The following is a 16,241-nucleotide window of genomic DNA, read 5'->3' on the forward strand; positions in this document are numbered from 1 at the left end:
TGGAGAAGCCACACCCCCATGGCAGCTGGAGTCAACAGAATCATTGCTGGCTGCATTGCGGGTTGAAGGCTAAAAGGTTTGATGGCTAAAAGCAGCAGCCCATGTGGGTGGAGCAGGTTCATTAGCCAGCAGGGATATCCCTACAAGGCAGCCTGAGATGTTCCTGGTGTTGCCTTTTCATTTAATTCAAAACAAATATTATTGCTGAACTAAAAAGCAGGGAGAGAATCCCAAACTATTGATCTGACTTTGCTCACTTGTGATTTTTATCATGAAATAAAGTCTGTGTTGGTTACATTTTCCTACCATATCCTGGTTGAGTTAGGCACCATTGTGTTAGATGTATGCTTAGCCTATTAGAGTTTTTTGAGGAGCAATCTAGATCTTCCTTGTTTCAAGTTAAACAGAGTGGGAGGTTTAACAGCTCCAAGCAAAAGAATTCATACAGGATAGAGGATGGAGTGTCGCCATGTTTTATGAGCAAATTCCTGGGAGTCTTTCCATTAACTTTGATGGGTTTTGGATCAGGCCCCTAACAGCATCCAATCCAACAAACTCAGGTTAGCTTTACTGGCCGCCCATTTCTTCTCACTATAGCTTCAGGCTGCATTTCCTGCCCCACACTCCTAGTCTGCAGTGGGGGCTTGAACAAAAAATGTGATGCAAGAACCACGGTGGGAGAAAAATGGAAAGAGGGGAAAGTGAAAACGGAGGAAGAAAGAGTAGCAGGAGGAGGAGAGAAGTGAGTGAATCAAATAGAAGACTAAAAGGATTAAATTATGGAATCTCCCAATTCCTTTCTTTGTCATCCAAATACAAACAGAGATATCTCTTGAGTCTTTTGGGAATCAAAGCATGTAATTTCCTCCAAGATTAACCTAGAAAATGCCAGGCTGCAACCCTCTTGATTGGATGAGGGTGGACCTCACGGAGTGAGGTTAGCCACTGAAAGAATTCCCTGTGTCAAAGGGTCTGGGGGCCCGGGTGATGCACAAGGCCCTCACTGTATGTCCGCATTGTCTCCTACGTAAAAGGGGTTGGGACTGGGAAAAAGGAGACAGTTTCCAAGATACTAGCAAGCAGGCTGCGGAATGCCCAGATACCCCTCCAGCCCCTATGACAATACAAAGGGAGTCAATAGTGCATTTTTATTGGTTTGCCTTTTTAATGGATAAAAATGTGCAAGGCTTTCCGCTCTCTAGCCCAGCTCCCCAGTTCTCCCAGATTAGAAATTTCCACCTACAAACGATATGGATTTCCAAGTTTGGTCAATTATTGATCACAGAAAGCCTTGTGGGAGGGGGAGGAAATGGTTACCCCAGGAGTTGAGTGCCTTGGGACAATCAGGTCTATTCTACACACCTGCTGCAATCTAGAGACCTTTATGTATCATTCAGACATAGAAGGGATACGTTATTGTTTAATATTCACTGTGCAGTAACACCTAGTGGCCCCTACTGAGGTCAGGGCGCACCTGTCCTAGGTGCTATAGAAACTCACAAGAAGAGAGGGGCCATGCCTTGAAAAGCTGACAATTTAAATAGACAAGACCAAATGGGAGAAAGGATGAATTATTATCCCCATTTTACAGATGGGGAATGGAGGCACAGAAAGATTAAGTGGCCGCCCAAGGTCAGACAGGGAGGCAGTGGGAGAAGCGGGAAGAGATCTCTCATGTCCCAGGCTGGCATTTTAGCCACAAGACCATCCTTTCCTGAACAATCTAAAATAATCCCTTTTGCATTTTTATTTTCAGGGTTCATAGTGATCATCAGCAGTTCAGCAACACAAGACGGGCCCAGGTTGCTGCTACACAAAAACACTAGAGCCTTATAATCACAAGCTAGCCATCACTGTCCGCTGAAAAAAATGAGTCTGTCAATGGACCTCCATCCACAGCAGATCATCCCTGCCCTTTGTATAGTGCCCATCACTGTAGTATCTAAGCACTTCCAACCCCGCCCCCTGGTAAATTAAGATTCCTGCAACTCTGTCTGCCTCCTGCATCACTTATTGCTGATGAAACAGGGCTAACTAGAGACAGTGGAATTCTTCAAGAGCAAATGGGTCTGTTATTAACTAACACTACACTTGATCTTGCTCTTTGCATTTTTCCAATGTTGTAAGTATATGAAGGATGCCTTGCTGTAGGTCAGCATCACAGCCATATTCCTTCAAGTCCCAGAAAACTGGAAGGGCCTCCTTCTCAGCTGCTGCTTAAATCAGCGTAGGGCAGGGGTGGCCAACCTGAGCCTGAGAAGGAGCCAGAAGTTACCAATGTACATTGCCAAAGAGCCACAGTAATATGTCAGCAGCCCCACCACCTCCTGCCCACCAGCAGCCCTGCTGATCAGCACCTCCCCCTCCCTTCCGCCCGCCGCGATCAGTGTTTCGCAGCATACAGGAGGCTCTGGGATGGAGGGGGGAGGAGCAAGGATGCAGCAGGTTTGGGGAGGAAGCGGGAAGGGGCAGGGGCCTTGGGGTAAGAGGTGGAGTTGGGGCAGTGCCTGGGGTTGAGCAGTGGAAAGTTGGCACCTGTAGCTCCAGTCCCGGAGTCAGAACCTATGCAAGGAGCCACATATTAACTCTGAAGAGCCGCATGCAGCTCCGGAGCCACAGGTTGACCACCCCTGGTGTAGGCGCTGCTGTGACACATGAGGCAGCAAATTGTAGTTTACATACAATTTAAAATTGTACATTGCTAGAAGGTTTCCTTGTTGCTAAATCTAGATGGCAGAGCCTGGAGCTGTTTGGAGGGGTATCATTTTGTAAGGGTTCGTACAATACTGTATTCCACTTTTGCTTTGAAGTGAAATGCATGTACAGCACCTTTGAGAGTTAGGAACAAGGGAACCAAAATAACTCAAAAGCAAAACTCAATCAAAGCTGCTGTGTTTTAGGCAGAAATGATGTAAGTGCCTGGGTTCATTTGCAGGTCACTAAAAGGCTTACAAACCTTGAGAAACCTGGCTGAATTTCTTAGGTTTGCCCAGGTCTAGACAAGACACGCTGAGGTTAAATACCGTATATTTAAAAGGATTCTGGTAAAGTAATTAACACCCCAAATTTGACTTGCATTAGCGTATTTGTAACCTGGTAGGGAATATTTGCCAGATAAGGATGAGGTGCAAGAAAGGAAATATTCAGTGCTGTTTAGAGTTGGTCAACTAATGAAAACTCAGGTTTGCAGATATGTTTGTGAATATAAATATCCTTCTTTATTTATGAGTATTCAAATGACAGCTGCTTAGTTACGAATGACTCACAACCTGTGTCACCAATGCATGTTTGAAGGGCATTATTTGCTATTCTCAATTCACTATTTGTTATTCTCCTGTTAGAAAATTTAGGATGTCCAATCAGGGAACACAAACAAAGCCTTGCAAATTGAGCAACCAATTTCTACGTTCAAGTTCCAAATCTCAGCACTGGACACTTCTGCACTACCACTTATGTCGGTATAATTTATGTCACTCCCGGGTATGAATAAGCCTCCCTCCTGAGTGACATAAGTCGCACGGACCTAAGTGCTGGTGTGGACAGAGCCATGTCAGTGGGGGAGCTTCTCCCGCCAGCACAGCTGCTACTGCTCATTGGGGATGGATTAATTAAACTGACAAGAGATCTCTCTCCTGATAGCTTAGAGCAGCTCCACTACAAAGCTTACAGTGGTCAGCTGCGCCCCTGAAAGCTCTTTAATGTGGCTATAGCCTTAGTGAATAATCTGTAGGCCAACAATTGTTTGCTTATGACTAAGGCTACGTTTTAGTGACAGGTATTTTTAGTAAAAGTCATGGACAGGTCACGGGCAGTAAACAAAAATTCATTATACTATACCCCTAACTAAAACTTGGGCTGGGGGGCTGCGGCTGCTCTCGGGGGGCAGTCCATGGGCATCACAGGTGCTTGTGGGGGTTGGCCCGGGATCCCCGCTGGTGCTAGGAGGGGGACCGGGCGGCAGCGCGCAACCCGGGACCTCCGCTGATGGTGGGGGGCAGGGTTGGCGGGGCTAGCAGGCTCCCTACCCAGCTCCACATGTCCCTGCAGCTCTTAGGGGGAGGGAAGGCAAGGGAGGCTCTGTGCACTGCCCCCGCCATGAGTTCCAGCTCCATAGCTCCCGTTGGCCAGGAACCACAGCCAATGGGAGCTGTGGGGGTGGCACCTGTGGGCAGAGGCAGCGTGCAGAACCTAGGAGCTGCAGGGTCATGCTGGCTGCTTCCCAAACCCTCTGCCCCAGCCCTGAGCCACCTCCCACTCCCAAACTGCCCCAGCGGCAGCCAGTGCAGCTGGGTCAGGGGCTGCCTGATCTGCTTGGACCGGCCGTGTCGGCCGCTGCAGAAATCATGGGCATCACGGAAAATCACCAAATCCGTGACTTCCGTGACCTCTGTGACAGACACACAGCCTTACTTATGACATTCACAGAATGTTTCCAAATAGTAAATGTATTTGCAAAAAGAAGGGAACTAGTTTGCAAAGTGGCCGGATTTACCAAACTCAATATTAGATTAACATTATTTGACCACTGGTAGTCCTGGACTAGTAACATATTTAAGGTTCAATATCCCATGGACCAGGACTAGAAATGGATTTTTTTTAGCCCAGTAAACTGCAGCTGGTAATTTCCTCTTCCTAATGTGATCCAGCACTTTATTCCAAGCTCTGAAAAGCCCTGCAAGCCTTATTTTACAAAAAAGTGTTATTTTAGATAGCTTTGAAAGGGTTCGGTTATGAATAAATCATAATTTCTCTTCTCTTCCAAGTCCAGGAGTTTGGTGCCATTATGTTAAGACAGCCTGGCTTTAGAGATGGAGGGAAATGAAAAACAACAATTCAATTTTGTAACACTCACATTGTCCTTAATGGCTTTGTCCTGTGAAATATGGCACATATTCTTGATGGGGTGGAAGCATTTTAAGCAAGAAAGCATGTAATTCTGATAGTATTGAATTAGCTTGGAATGAGGACAAAACACACCTATTGTTCTGAAAAGTGACATGGGATAGTTAGCAAATAAAAGTGAGCAGGGACCTTGTTACTACAGCTGGCACAAAAAGCAATGTTTTCATGGTACTTTATTAATGGGCTTAAAAGGTATGCATGAGCATTTCCAAAGTATGCTGTTTAAACAAAGCATTAGGGTGGGGAAGTGAGTACAACTTCACGGGCAACGGGAGTTAACAATTCACAGTTCTCAAATCTTGTTTCAGCTTTGGAAAAAACCACTCGAGCAAGGGGGGGATTTTACTTAACGCTGATCTGGGCAAGGAAGTTGCCAGAGGTGGGACACTTTCCTCCTGGATGAGGTCATGATCCTGGATTTGGCTGATTTGTAGTAACATGGAGTTCTGCCACTCCATTTCCTCATGTTCCGTGCGCGCGCGCGTGTGTGTGTGTGAGAGAGAGAGAGAGAACTTCTATGCCCTGGCAACAAATGCAGGTTTGACATGGAGGTTGCAGGGTCTCTAAAAATACATCTCTTCCAGGGCAGCAGATGCTTCCAAACAGACTGCTTGCCTAGCTCAAATGAGACTGCTTGCCCAGCTCTAAACCCATAGGGTGCATGGCTGGGACAGGGACCCTCAGTGAGAAAAAAAGAATGGCATTTTCTCTGCTGTGGATGGAGATCCATTGGCAGACTCATTTTTGCAGGTGGCTATGATGGCTAGTTTGTCAAAAAACAGAGCAACCCAACTAGAGTCATCCCCCAATACTGCACTAAGCAGAGTAAAGATACACTTCTTTGGGAGCTGCTGGAAGGAGAGAAATAGAAGCTCTTGTGCAAATTTTTGCCACCATATCAAAGGGAGAGTTGGGTCATTTTCCTGCCTCTGATGGAATCCACCCTTCTTTTGCTACGGCTACCACATCCCTGCCAGAGTGGATTGAGTTATATAGGACTCACAAATATTTCAAGAGCAAATATTTAGCCTTTGAAAAATGCCAGGGTATGCCACGTGTCAGCTATTAACAAAGGTTTGCAGATGAAGGTGTGGATTCCCATTACAGGTCTTTATACCCTCCAGCCCATCACTACAAGAGAGATAAGTTCAGGGCTGTGCTGTAGTATCAGTAGACTTAGCAGAATTTTAAAGAAACAAATGATACTATTTTCCAATTAAGTGCACTTAACATACTTAGACTGTAAGCTCTTTGCAGCAGGGACTGTTTTTGTTCTGTGTTAGCACAGTGCCTAACACAATGGGATCTGGGTCCATGACTGGGGCTCCTAGGTGCTCTGCAATACAAATAAGTTGCCTATCCAGCTATATTGCCACCTTCTTGGGTTACAAGAAAGTGTTTTTGTTTTTAAAAAGGGAAATCAGTGGACAGGTTCCTCAGTCTCCCACCCTTCCTGTCTGCAAACAATGAGGCCTCATTACATGGGGTTTGTCACAGGCTATGGGGGAACGTTTTGTGGCAGTCCCATGTTAAAATATTGATAGCTCTTCACTTGTTGTTACTTATTTCTAGTGACTGTTTTCTGGTCCAGTTAACTCTTCCAGCGCGAGGGAGGAGGAAGGAAAGGACCATTTATCAACACAAAAATGCTGCAGAGTCAGCTATTTTGGCAGGCAAAGAGGGGTTGGAAAAGGTTTTAAATCTGATACCTCTTCAAAAATGAAATGAACAAAACGGTAACAATAGGTTATTGTTCACTCCGAAGATTCTGGGACTAGTTCCATGTGTGAGGCAACCAGAGTGGCCAGCCACAATCCCCAGACAGTCATCTTTTCTCAAGGCAAACACTGCTGCTCAGGTGGGGCAGTCTGAGCTGGTATTTCATCAGATCAATACTAGGAAGAAGAAATCGGTTCCTCAGAAAGTACAGCAGTTTAACTGAGATCAGAATAGGGCCTAATCAACATGGTCTTTCAGTGTTGTGGTCATTGGACCAGATTCTGATCTCAATTATACCTGTGTAAATCCTGAGTGACACTATTGCCTTCATTCACCCACGTGAATAATATTAGAAGCTAGCCCTCTTACTGTAAATGCTTCCAGGCAAGGCACAAATCTTACTATATTTTATAAAGACCCACTTACATTTGAGGAATATTGTGGAAACTTCTTTTGCTTGCAGCTTGGAATTCCAGATATTCCCTTCTAGCCTGGTCCAGCTCTTCCCCAGTTCAGTTTTAGGTGTTTTGAGCAGTCATCTTTGGGGTGGGGGTGTATCCAGTGAAGAACCAACCCTGATTAACTCACTCCCCAGCCAAAATAGGATTTACATATGGCGGGAATCCTTTGTTTCCCAGTTTGATCCCCACCCCCTACTAGTGGAAAAATACCAACAGTCCAATATGGTATCCAGTACCAGGTGACATGATCACACGACCCTGCAGTGTCAAAGCAGCATGCAGGAAGCTTCTCAGGAAGGTAGGAGATTAGCATCTTCAAAGACCTATTGTTCTCCCTATTGATTTATTGACTAAGCAGCCAGACTGATTGCATTTTGTCTAGTGGGTGTTCCCCAGGTGCAAACACTTTTGCAATTGATACATAGTCAATATTCCTAACTTCAGATACAGAAATGATACATATATACTAATAGGATAATCACATTTAGTCAATCATAACCTTTCCAATGATATCTCACATGACCCATTTTTGCACAAAACGTATCTTAGTTGTGCCATACCATCTCTCTATGAAGAATATGGGCTTAGTGCCACACCTTCCTCTTTGATTACACTGTTAGGACTAAGCAGCAGACTGGCCCCTAGGCCCCAGATGGTAGCACGGTGTATTAGACATGTGAACGGGTCCAACAGAGAGCTAGATGGATGCTGTGGTAATGGACTACCCCCTGGTGGTGTCTCCTTTATACTGCAGGGAAGTTTAGCACAAGCCAGTGACTCAGCTATTGAGTTTATTGTTACACTTGAGAAAAACCAGCAGGTGCATCAAGGTAGTAAATAAGTAAGAAAATACCAGCTAAAACAGAAGGCAGCAGTGCCAAGTGTGTGTGTGTGTGTGCGGGGAGAATCACCTCTTATAGAAATGGTAGCCAGCAAAGCCCTAGTTTTGCTAGATTCGCACAAACACTAGATGCAATTGCCATCCTACCAGAGACTTTCCTACTATGTTAAAAGGCCAGTTTTCATGGGGAAAATTCCACTCATTTTCACTCTCATTTCAGGTTGGATGAAGGATCCTGTATTAGTTACTGGCCTCAGTTGCTACACCTCCACCTTGATGCAAACTCCAAGCCCATTACCCTGGGAAGGGGAGGATAGAGTAAGGGAGAGGAGGGCAGTCCTTGCTTTGTAACGAATCCCCTCTTTTGAGGCAGAAACAAGCCATGCTATTAATGATGGGTCTGTAATGCACTCATGTCTGCTGGGAAATAAGTGGAGACTACTGAAGGCCATTACACCCAAGATCTTGGTTTACATTTATAACAAGGGGACCAGAGGTAAGGCCAGCATTTGAGCCCTTCAGGAATGGTCCTGTGGTTAGGGTGCTACTCTAGGACTCAGCAGACCTGGGCTTTGCTTCAGATTTCCTGAGTGACCTTGGGCAAGTCACAGTCTCTCTGCATAATGGGGATGATAGTCCTGCTCCATCTCAGAGGGCTGTCGTGGGTCTCCCATACAAGGGTAATGGGGTCTACAGATATACCTAAAATAAAAAAGGTTGTTGTAGGTATTTCCCGAGCGTCACAAAGCAGCCAGAAAGCTGCCCCTGAGGGGCAGCTAGGGATTCCCACGACACAGGGGGAAAGTCAGTGTGATTGGTTTCATGGCACCTGCTTCCTCAAACAACCCAGCACAGAGGATGTGGCAGAAATGGGGCCAGAGCAGCCTCCTCACTACCTGCTTCTTTTGGTGGCGAAGGTGCACAATGGGAAGCAGGGCTGGACCACAGTGTCCTTACAAGTTAGCAGAATCCTTAGATAGATTCAGCCTGCAGGTAGCTCCAGGATCTGAGAAACTGAAAGGAGACTTAGCCACAGATGCCTCCTCCTCCCCATCAGCCCAGCGGCAACATGCTCTGCTCCAGCCAGCTCAGTATTTTTATTCGCATTTTACAGATAAGGAAAATGAGGCACAGTGAAGGTAAGTAACGTACCTTGGGTGAGTTAAAACAACAAGTTTGTGGCAGAGCCAAGAATGTAAGCCAATGTGCCTCAGCTCCCAGATGTGTTCTTTAGCCACTAGGCAAGTTTTCCTCTCCGCTTTCAAGGATGGTATAGATGAGGAAAAGACCAATTAAAGTAAGGGAGATCTCCTCTCACAAGGAGGGCATTTTAAATCAAAATCATTATGTATTTTGTAACAGGAAAAAAGGGAATTGTAACCTGAATGTAGTTCTCTAACTTTTAACCAGAGGATGACTCAAGGAACAGCTAATCTATATTTTGTTGGTGAAAGAGAGATGCTTTTGAGCTTACACAAAAGCTCTTCTTCAGGTCCCCAAATCTGTGTAAATTCAAAAGCTCGTTTCCCTCATGAATAGAAGTTTGGTCCAATAAAAGATATTAGCTCAGTCACCTTGTCTCTCTAAGATCCTTGGACCAACATGGTTACAACAATACTGCAAACAATATTTATTTTGACAGGGCTTTAAGGGAAAATCTTGAAATGGTCACCTGTCGATGAAATATGACACAATTGAAATCTGACAGGTTCTAGGGAGCAAAGACACATTTCACTCAAAGACAGTTTTGCTGTTAGAGAAACCTAGTTTTAGAACATGGGTGGGCAAACTACGGCCCGTGGGTTGCGTCTGGCCCATCAGACCTTTTAATCCGGCCCTCAAGCTCCCACCCAGAAGCAGGGTTAGGGGCTTGCCTCGCTCCGCACGTGCTATGGTTCAGTGTGGCTCCCGGAAGCAGCGGCATGTCCTCCCTCCAGTCCCTATGCAGAGGGACTGCCAGGGGGCTCTGCACTGCATGCTGCCCCCATCTCAAGCACCAGCTCTTCAGCTCCCATTGGCCAGGAACTGTGGCCAATGGGAGCTGCAAGGGTGGTTCCTGCGGACGGGGCAGCACGCAGAGCCCTCTGGCCACGCCTTTGTGTAGGAGCTGGAGAAGGGGACATGCCGCTGCTTCTGGGAGCTACTTGAGGTAAGCGCCATCTGGAGCCTGCACCCCGACCTTCTCCTATTCCCCAACCCCCTGCTCCAGCCCTGATCCCCCTCCTACCCTCCAAACCCCTCAGTCCCAGTGCGGAGCACCCTCCTGCACCTCAAACCCCTCACCCTCAGCCACACCCCCAGCCGGAGCCTTCACCCCCTGCCGCACCCCAACCCCCAATGTCATGAGCATTCATGAACATTCACACAATTTTCACACACAGATGTGGCCCTCAGGCCAAAAGGTTTGCCCATCCCTGTTTTAGAGGTAAGCTCTTTATCTGAGGCCATTTAGATGGAACGTAGGTAATGAGATATTTCTTTAACTGGAGTTGAATGTAAAATGATCTTGAAGGAATTTTGTGCAATCTTTATCGCTGGCATTTAAAATTTCCACCATTGTTGGAAATATACAACCACTTCTTCTGTTTTATCTTGCTGAAGTGATTGCCTGGGTTAGTTGGAGAACCCCTTTATCCCTCTTTCTTTCTCAGATAATGTTCTTATTTACCTAGCTCCAGTTCTGAAAAGAGTTTGGAGTTGCTGGTCTGACAGAGTGGAACCATTCCCTCAGCAATGGCCCTTGCAGTGCCCAGGGATAGGCTGGACACTGAGGAGGATGAAGAACAAGAAAGCAAAAGCAATTTAATCTTTGACCATCACTTCCAGGTTTCAGCTGGGAAATAAAGGGTGGGAGGTAGTGGGGAGATAATTAAATATTGCAGGAAAGGCCATTTACAACTTTCCTGATGAGGCTGAAGTGAGCAAGTACAACACAATCCCATATAACCAAAATCTGGGTAACCCAAATACTCACGTGTTCCCCAGGGTTATTATATTCTCTTCTCCTGTAAGGGAGTCTCCAAAACCAGAGGGCAGTGAAGAGCTCCCTGGCAGCTGCCGAGGCCGACTGGCAGTGGCAGATGTTTGATGACTTCCTGAAGGCTAGTACCAAGAAGCAGGCCACACTCTGGGTTTCCTCCCTCTGGATCTCCTGGCCAGCTTGCCCAAGGCAGACAGGCACTGAGAGAGCGATGGAGGTGATAAAAACACAGCTTCTCAGGGCCTTGGGACAAATGTGTAGTCACACAGCTTAATGTACTACTGAATGGTGCTCAGATATTATGGTGATGTGTGTGGTCTAAAAACCTTTATAGGACAGAACAGTAAAAATGGATGCTGGCAGGCTTTGCAGATCAGCCAACTTTCAAGGAGATGTCCTCCAATCAAATAGGCCAGCTCCCCTGAATTTCGGAAGGATTCAGGTGTCTTCCAAGACTTCTGGAAAAAGTGTTCTGTCTTGGCAAATCTCACAAAAAAAGCCCTTTCTAATAACATTTCCAGCAAACCATGTTTGCATAAGCATATCCTTTGGAGGCTTAGCTAAACCTCTGAACGTTTTGCTGTTTGCTATCACGATTAGCAAGGGAGGGGATTATCACTTGTAGTAGTCTGTCTGTTTTTACTATTTTAATTACTTTTTGGTGAATGTAGATGTTGTGAAAGGCACTGGATTGGCAGCCCTAGAGACAGAGGTCTTCTCTTTATTTATAGAACAGGTATAGCAAACACAATGGTGTTGTGCATGCCTGCCAAACCACACCACAATGTGCCTTTATACCTTTACACAATGTGCCTGCAGAGACCAGGTCTAGGGGTGAAAGAGGAATTCAGTCTGCTGAGCACAGACATCTCTTCTGAGACTGTCAACAAGTCTGCTAATTAGTGCCAAAGGACATTTTTCTCTGAATACAGTAGGAAGAGGGCCTGAAACATAAGCCCATGTATCAGAGGCTTGGTATGAGGCCTCCGGCCTGGGCTAACGTAGCCAAACCTTTGCTGATATAAAGCAAAGTTAAGTTGTGAGCAAGAGGCAGGCCCTGCTCACAGAATCTGGCAAGAACAGGGCTAATACTGCAGAAACACACATTCCTAAGTAGTGCTAGGCACAAGAAGATATACGCAAACACATTCCAGAAAGGTGGTACCAGAACACCTTGATACCAGCACATTCCCCAAACATAACAGGAACACACTGACCCATCCTAAAGATAAGGTCAGGATGACAGCATGATGGATAGAGATGTTTTGATCAAACCAACATGTACGAGGCAATGGGTGGCACCCTAATACGTCAGAGGGTGGCACCCTGATACGTCAGAGGCAATATGTAACTTGTTGGTGTATAAAGATGTATCTCAGAGGGAGTGTCTTTGGCCAGCCGAGGGGTCAGTGAAAAGTCCTGCCACTGACTGAGCTGCGTCCACTGTCATGGGCACACATGTGGTAGTGTAACTCTAGACATTGATCCAGGGAGCTAGGACCGTGCTTCACTGCCAATGAACCTGGCTGGGTGCCTTCGTACCTTAATGGATCTTGTGGTCATTGGGCTGTTCGCTCGAGGTCTGCTGTGCCAGCTGTCTGCGCAGAGCTGGGACAGCACACAGAGAGAACACACACACACACGCAGCCGAACATCTGACGACACTGAGAACTGAAGAAACCGACACATTCATGTTGTGCAGGCCACCGAACAACCAGACTTTGGTCACCACTGACATGGACAGGTGACTTAGACACAAATTTCTCTATATCCTATTGCTGATCTCCCAAGCCACGCAGCCTCCTACACCCCAGTAATACTGTTGTCATTAAAGCAGCCAGTAGACGTGTGTGCTTACCAATCTGTGTGAGCATCGTCAATCACCAAAAGGATCTTGGGTTTCTGAGCCACAGGAGTGGGGCTTGCCGAGTGCTCCATGAGTCCTGCAGCTGCTTGTGTGGTCTGCTTCATGGCACTGGAGATGGAACTGAAGATATTGGTTCCAGAAGAGGAAGAGGGTGATGGCTGAGATGGTTGCTGCTGTTGCTTCCTCTCAGTTGCTGGAGAACCTGGAGAGCTAGTGGAGTTATCAGGACGCTGAAGATCCATCATATAGCCATTGGGCAAGTTGGCCACAAAACTACTGTCTGAGAGGCGCCTTCGGAGGAAATTCATTGCTGAAGCTCAGGATGGAGAACTTCTCCACAATGCGAGTGAGACTAAATAACTGTATTCCACAGTCTAGAGGGGCTTTTGGAGTCACTATAGCTTAGCCAGAGAGATGCTGTCACCCTTGAAATCGTGTTTGAGGAAGAAATACAAATAGACCTTTTTTCCTGTGGGAGAACAAGAGACACTTTTGTGAGACGCAGATAAATTGTTTCACATTAGAACAACTCACTGAGCCTTTAAAGAACATCCTAAGGCCTAAAGCTTAGTCAACACTTGTGTAAGTGGAGAAGGGTTATTACTTTATATGCAGGGTATCCTACACCAACTTGCTAGCAAGGCACATTGGCCAAGTGGGTAGAAGTAGGTAGGCTTCATGGCCTTTTCCTGCCCCCAAGTGTTACTGAATTGTACACAGCTCCTCCTCCAGTCACAACAAAAAGATTAAAATAGCTAGAGCCCTGCAAATCGGTGGATATCCACTTTATATCCGTGGATCAGATGCAGATACAAATTTTGTGTCTGTGCAGGGCTCTAAAAATAGCTGTGTCTATTGATTTAGTGTCCCAGTAGCTAGTGTTTCAGAGGAAGTTGGAAGAAGAAGAAGAAAAAAAGAGTCCCATAATATATTTGGCTATTTCTACAACGTTGTTCACCATGGAGAAGAAAAATGCTTTTCATTCCAGCTAGCAATCTGAGTCTATTCTGAGGCAAGAGAACTGAGACAAATATCGGATACTTTGGAATTTCAGCAAATGGATTGGCTAAAAAAACCCTGTTTGTTGCTGGCTTGTTAAAGGGACTCTGAATTTTGAGAAGCAAACATTCTAAACACAACCATTAGGAAAAATCCTGGAGCAAGGCTCGTGTGACACTCCAAAACCAGTTTTCAAGTACAGTTTCAGTTTTTCTGTACTTGGCTCTGTATATGCAATTTTGTGTGTCCCCCATATCTAGATTTTGGGCTTGATGAATATTAGGTAGCTAACTAGAGATATCCTCACATTATCTGATTGGCTAGTTCACTTCAGGGGCATACACAAAATTGGAAGCACAATTTTTAAAAGGCTAAATTGAGGCTGCTTTGCAAACTTGGTCCTCTAGATTTAAATGCTTCTTTTAGGAATAAGGTGTATTACTCTGCTGATCTTCTCCAATCAGGTAAATGAACAAGGAGAAATTTAGACACCTGGATTTTTTTCTGAGCCGCTAAACTGTCTTGTTATTTATGGAAAATGCATCCAAGATTTCAGAGCAAACTAATGCCACATGACTTAGTGGAATCACTTCACTATTTCACAACTGGAGACACTGGGGCCAGGGAATAGGATTTTCACAGGGACTCTGCAAGGCCCCCTTCTCTGCTAACACAGCATACAACTTTGGGTCTTGTCTAGGCATAGCAGGGAATGAGCAGGGAAACAAAAAAGATACAATAGCAACATAATGGTAGTCAATCATGTTTATGTCTTGGATACCAGTAACAGGTAACACAAGGACATTTATTACAGCAGATGTCTGGAGCAGTGAAAGTGATGGCGGCTTTTTGAATCAGTGGGGGCCATTCCTAGTGTCACAGTTACAGGTATAGAAGCACCTTGGACTCCTCTCAAGTCTCTCTGTGTGCACCCCTCAGGTCTTAGGCCTCAAGCCTTTATTTCCCTGGAATCCTGCAATTCTCCAACTCTTAGACCAGGCCTCAGGCTACCCTCTTCCCCTCCCATGTACCAACTGTGATTTCCCTACAGGTCCAACTGGGCTTGGCACCTGCAAGTCTTCTTTTCGGGAGATGTGACCAGCAGTTAATACAGTGGCTAGATAGCATTCTTAAAGGTAAGAACTTAGTAGCAGGAACACAGCATCCGAGAAAGGATTTAAAAACAGAACAGCCTGTGCACATCTATCTTACTAAGGTTTACCGTCCCCAGGAAGGTTATAAAGGCCCAGCTGCTTCAGACCCCTTCTATAGGGCCTGTGTCTGTATAAGCCTCTTCCTTTCAAACAGACCCTGACAACTGCCTTTCCCTTTCTCTTGATGGTGATTTTTAACCAATTAGTGGCCTTTTGATATTCTGGTTCCCATCCTTGGCAAAATAAGCCTTGTATCTTTACTGGTGACTGGAAGGAGCTTCCAGCTAACAGCTCAAGTATTGCTCCTTAATGACCCCTGCCTTGTTTACTGGGAGGTTACTTATTGAGAAATATTATCTTGCCTTCCTGCTAATTTCCTAACCACCCTGCTATGGAACTAAATCAACATATGCATATGGTAAATGTTCCAGTAATTTAATATAGTTACACACACACACCATAATCAGGTCACATACAGTATGCTTAAATTATTACAGATCAGCCTCACAGCTTTCACATCTAGTAAAATGGAACCATTCCACCCCATGGTTCAGACTTAACCTTCTGACTGCCACTGTCCTGACCACAATAATAACAACAAATCTCTGTATTAGCAAAGATGTTATCTCAGGTGGTAACCACAATGGCAGAATGGTGAGTGAAGGCTTTCTTGAAGAGTAAGGGTAGCTTAATAGAAGGGCATTGCACAGGCCTCTCCTGGGGGAGGTGCATATGTCATTTCTCTGCATAATACAGAAAGAGAAATGGAATAAATATATAACTACTCTACATGACACATTCATGTAGATAACTCGCTGATCGCCCCTCTTTCTCAGTATGAGGCAGGAGCTCGCGAGAGGGGAGGGCTCCTGCCTCATTCTGAGAAAGAGGGACGATCAGCAAGTTATCTCAAGTGCCTATACACAAATGTAAGAAGCCTGGGAAACAAGCAGGGAGAACTGGAAGTCCTGGCACAGTCAAGGAATTATGATGTGATTGGAATAACAGAGACTTGGTGGGATAACTCACATGACTGGACTACTGTCATGGATGGATATAAACTGTTCAGGAAGGACAGGCAGAGTAGAAAAGGTGGGGAAGTTGCATTGTATGTAAGGGAGCAGTATGACTGCTCAGAGGTCAAGTATGAAACTGCAGAAAAACCTGAGAGTCTCTGGATTAAGTTTAGAAGTGTGAGCAACAAGGGTGATGTCGTGGTGGGAGTCTGCTATAGACCACCAGACCGGGGGATGAGGTGGACGAGGCTTTCTTCCAGCAACTAATGGAAGTTACTAGATCGCAGGCCCTGGTTCTCATG

At 45.7% G+C, this 16,241-nt stretch overlaps 1 protein-coding gene across 1 annotated transcript in view; it reads right to left on the reverse strand.

Annotated features, from left to right (window-relative positions):
* The window catches only part of SYN3 (synapsin III), a 289,948-nt gene that overhangs the window by 249,528 nt on the left and 24,179 nt on the right, over positions 1-16,241 (reverse strand). The window contains exon 2 of the mRNA XM_048832522.2: positions 12,762-13,239. Within this exon, the coding sequence (XP_048688479.1) occupies positions 12,762-13,078 (317 nt within the window). The 5' untranslated portion in view covers positions 13,079-13,239. The remainder of the gene's footprint in view (positions 1-12,761; positions 13,240-16,241) is intronic.

This window comes from Caretta caretta, chromosome 1 (assembly GCF_965140235.1).
Source record: "Caretta caretta isolate rCarCar2 chromosome 1, rCarCar1.hap1, whole genome shotgun sequence".
Classification (NCBI taxonomy): Eukaryota; Metazoa; Chordata; order Testudines; family Cheloniidae; genus Caretta; species Caretta caretta.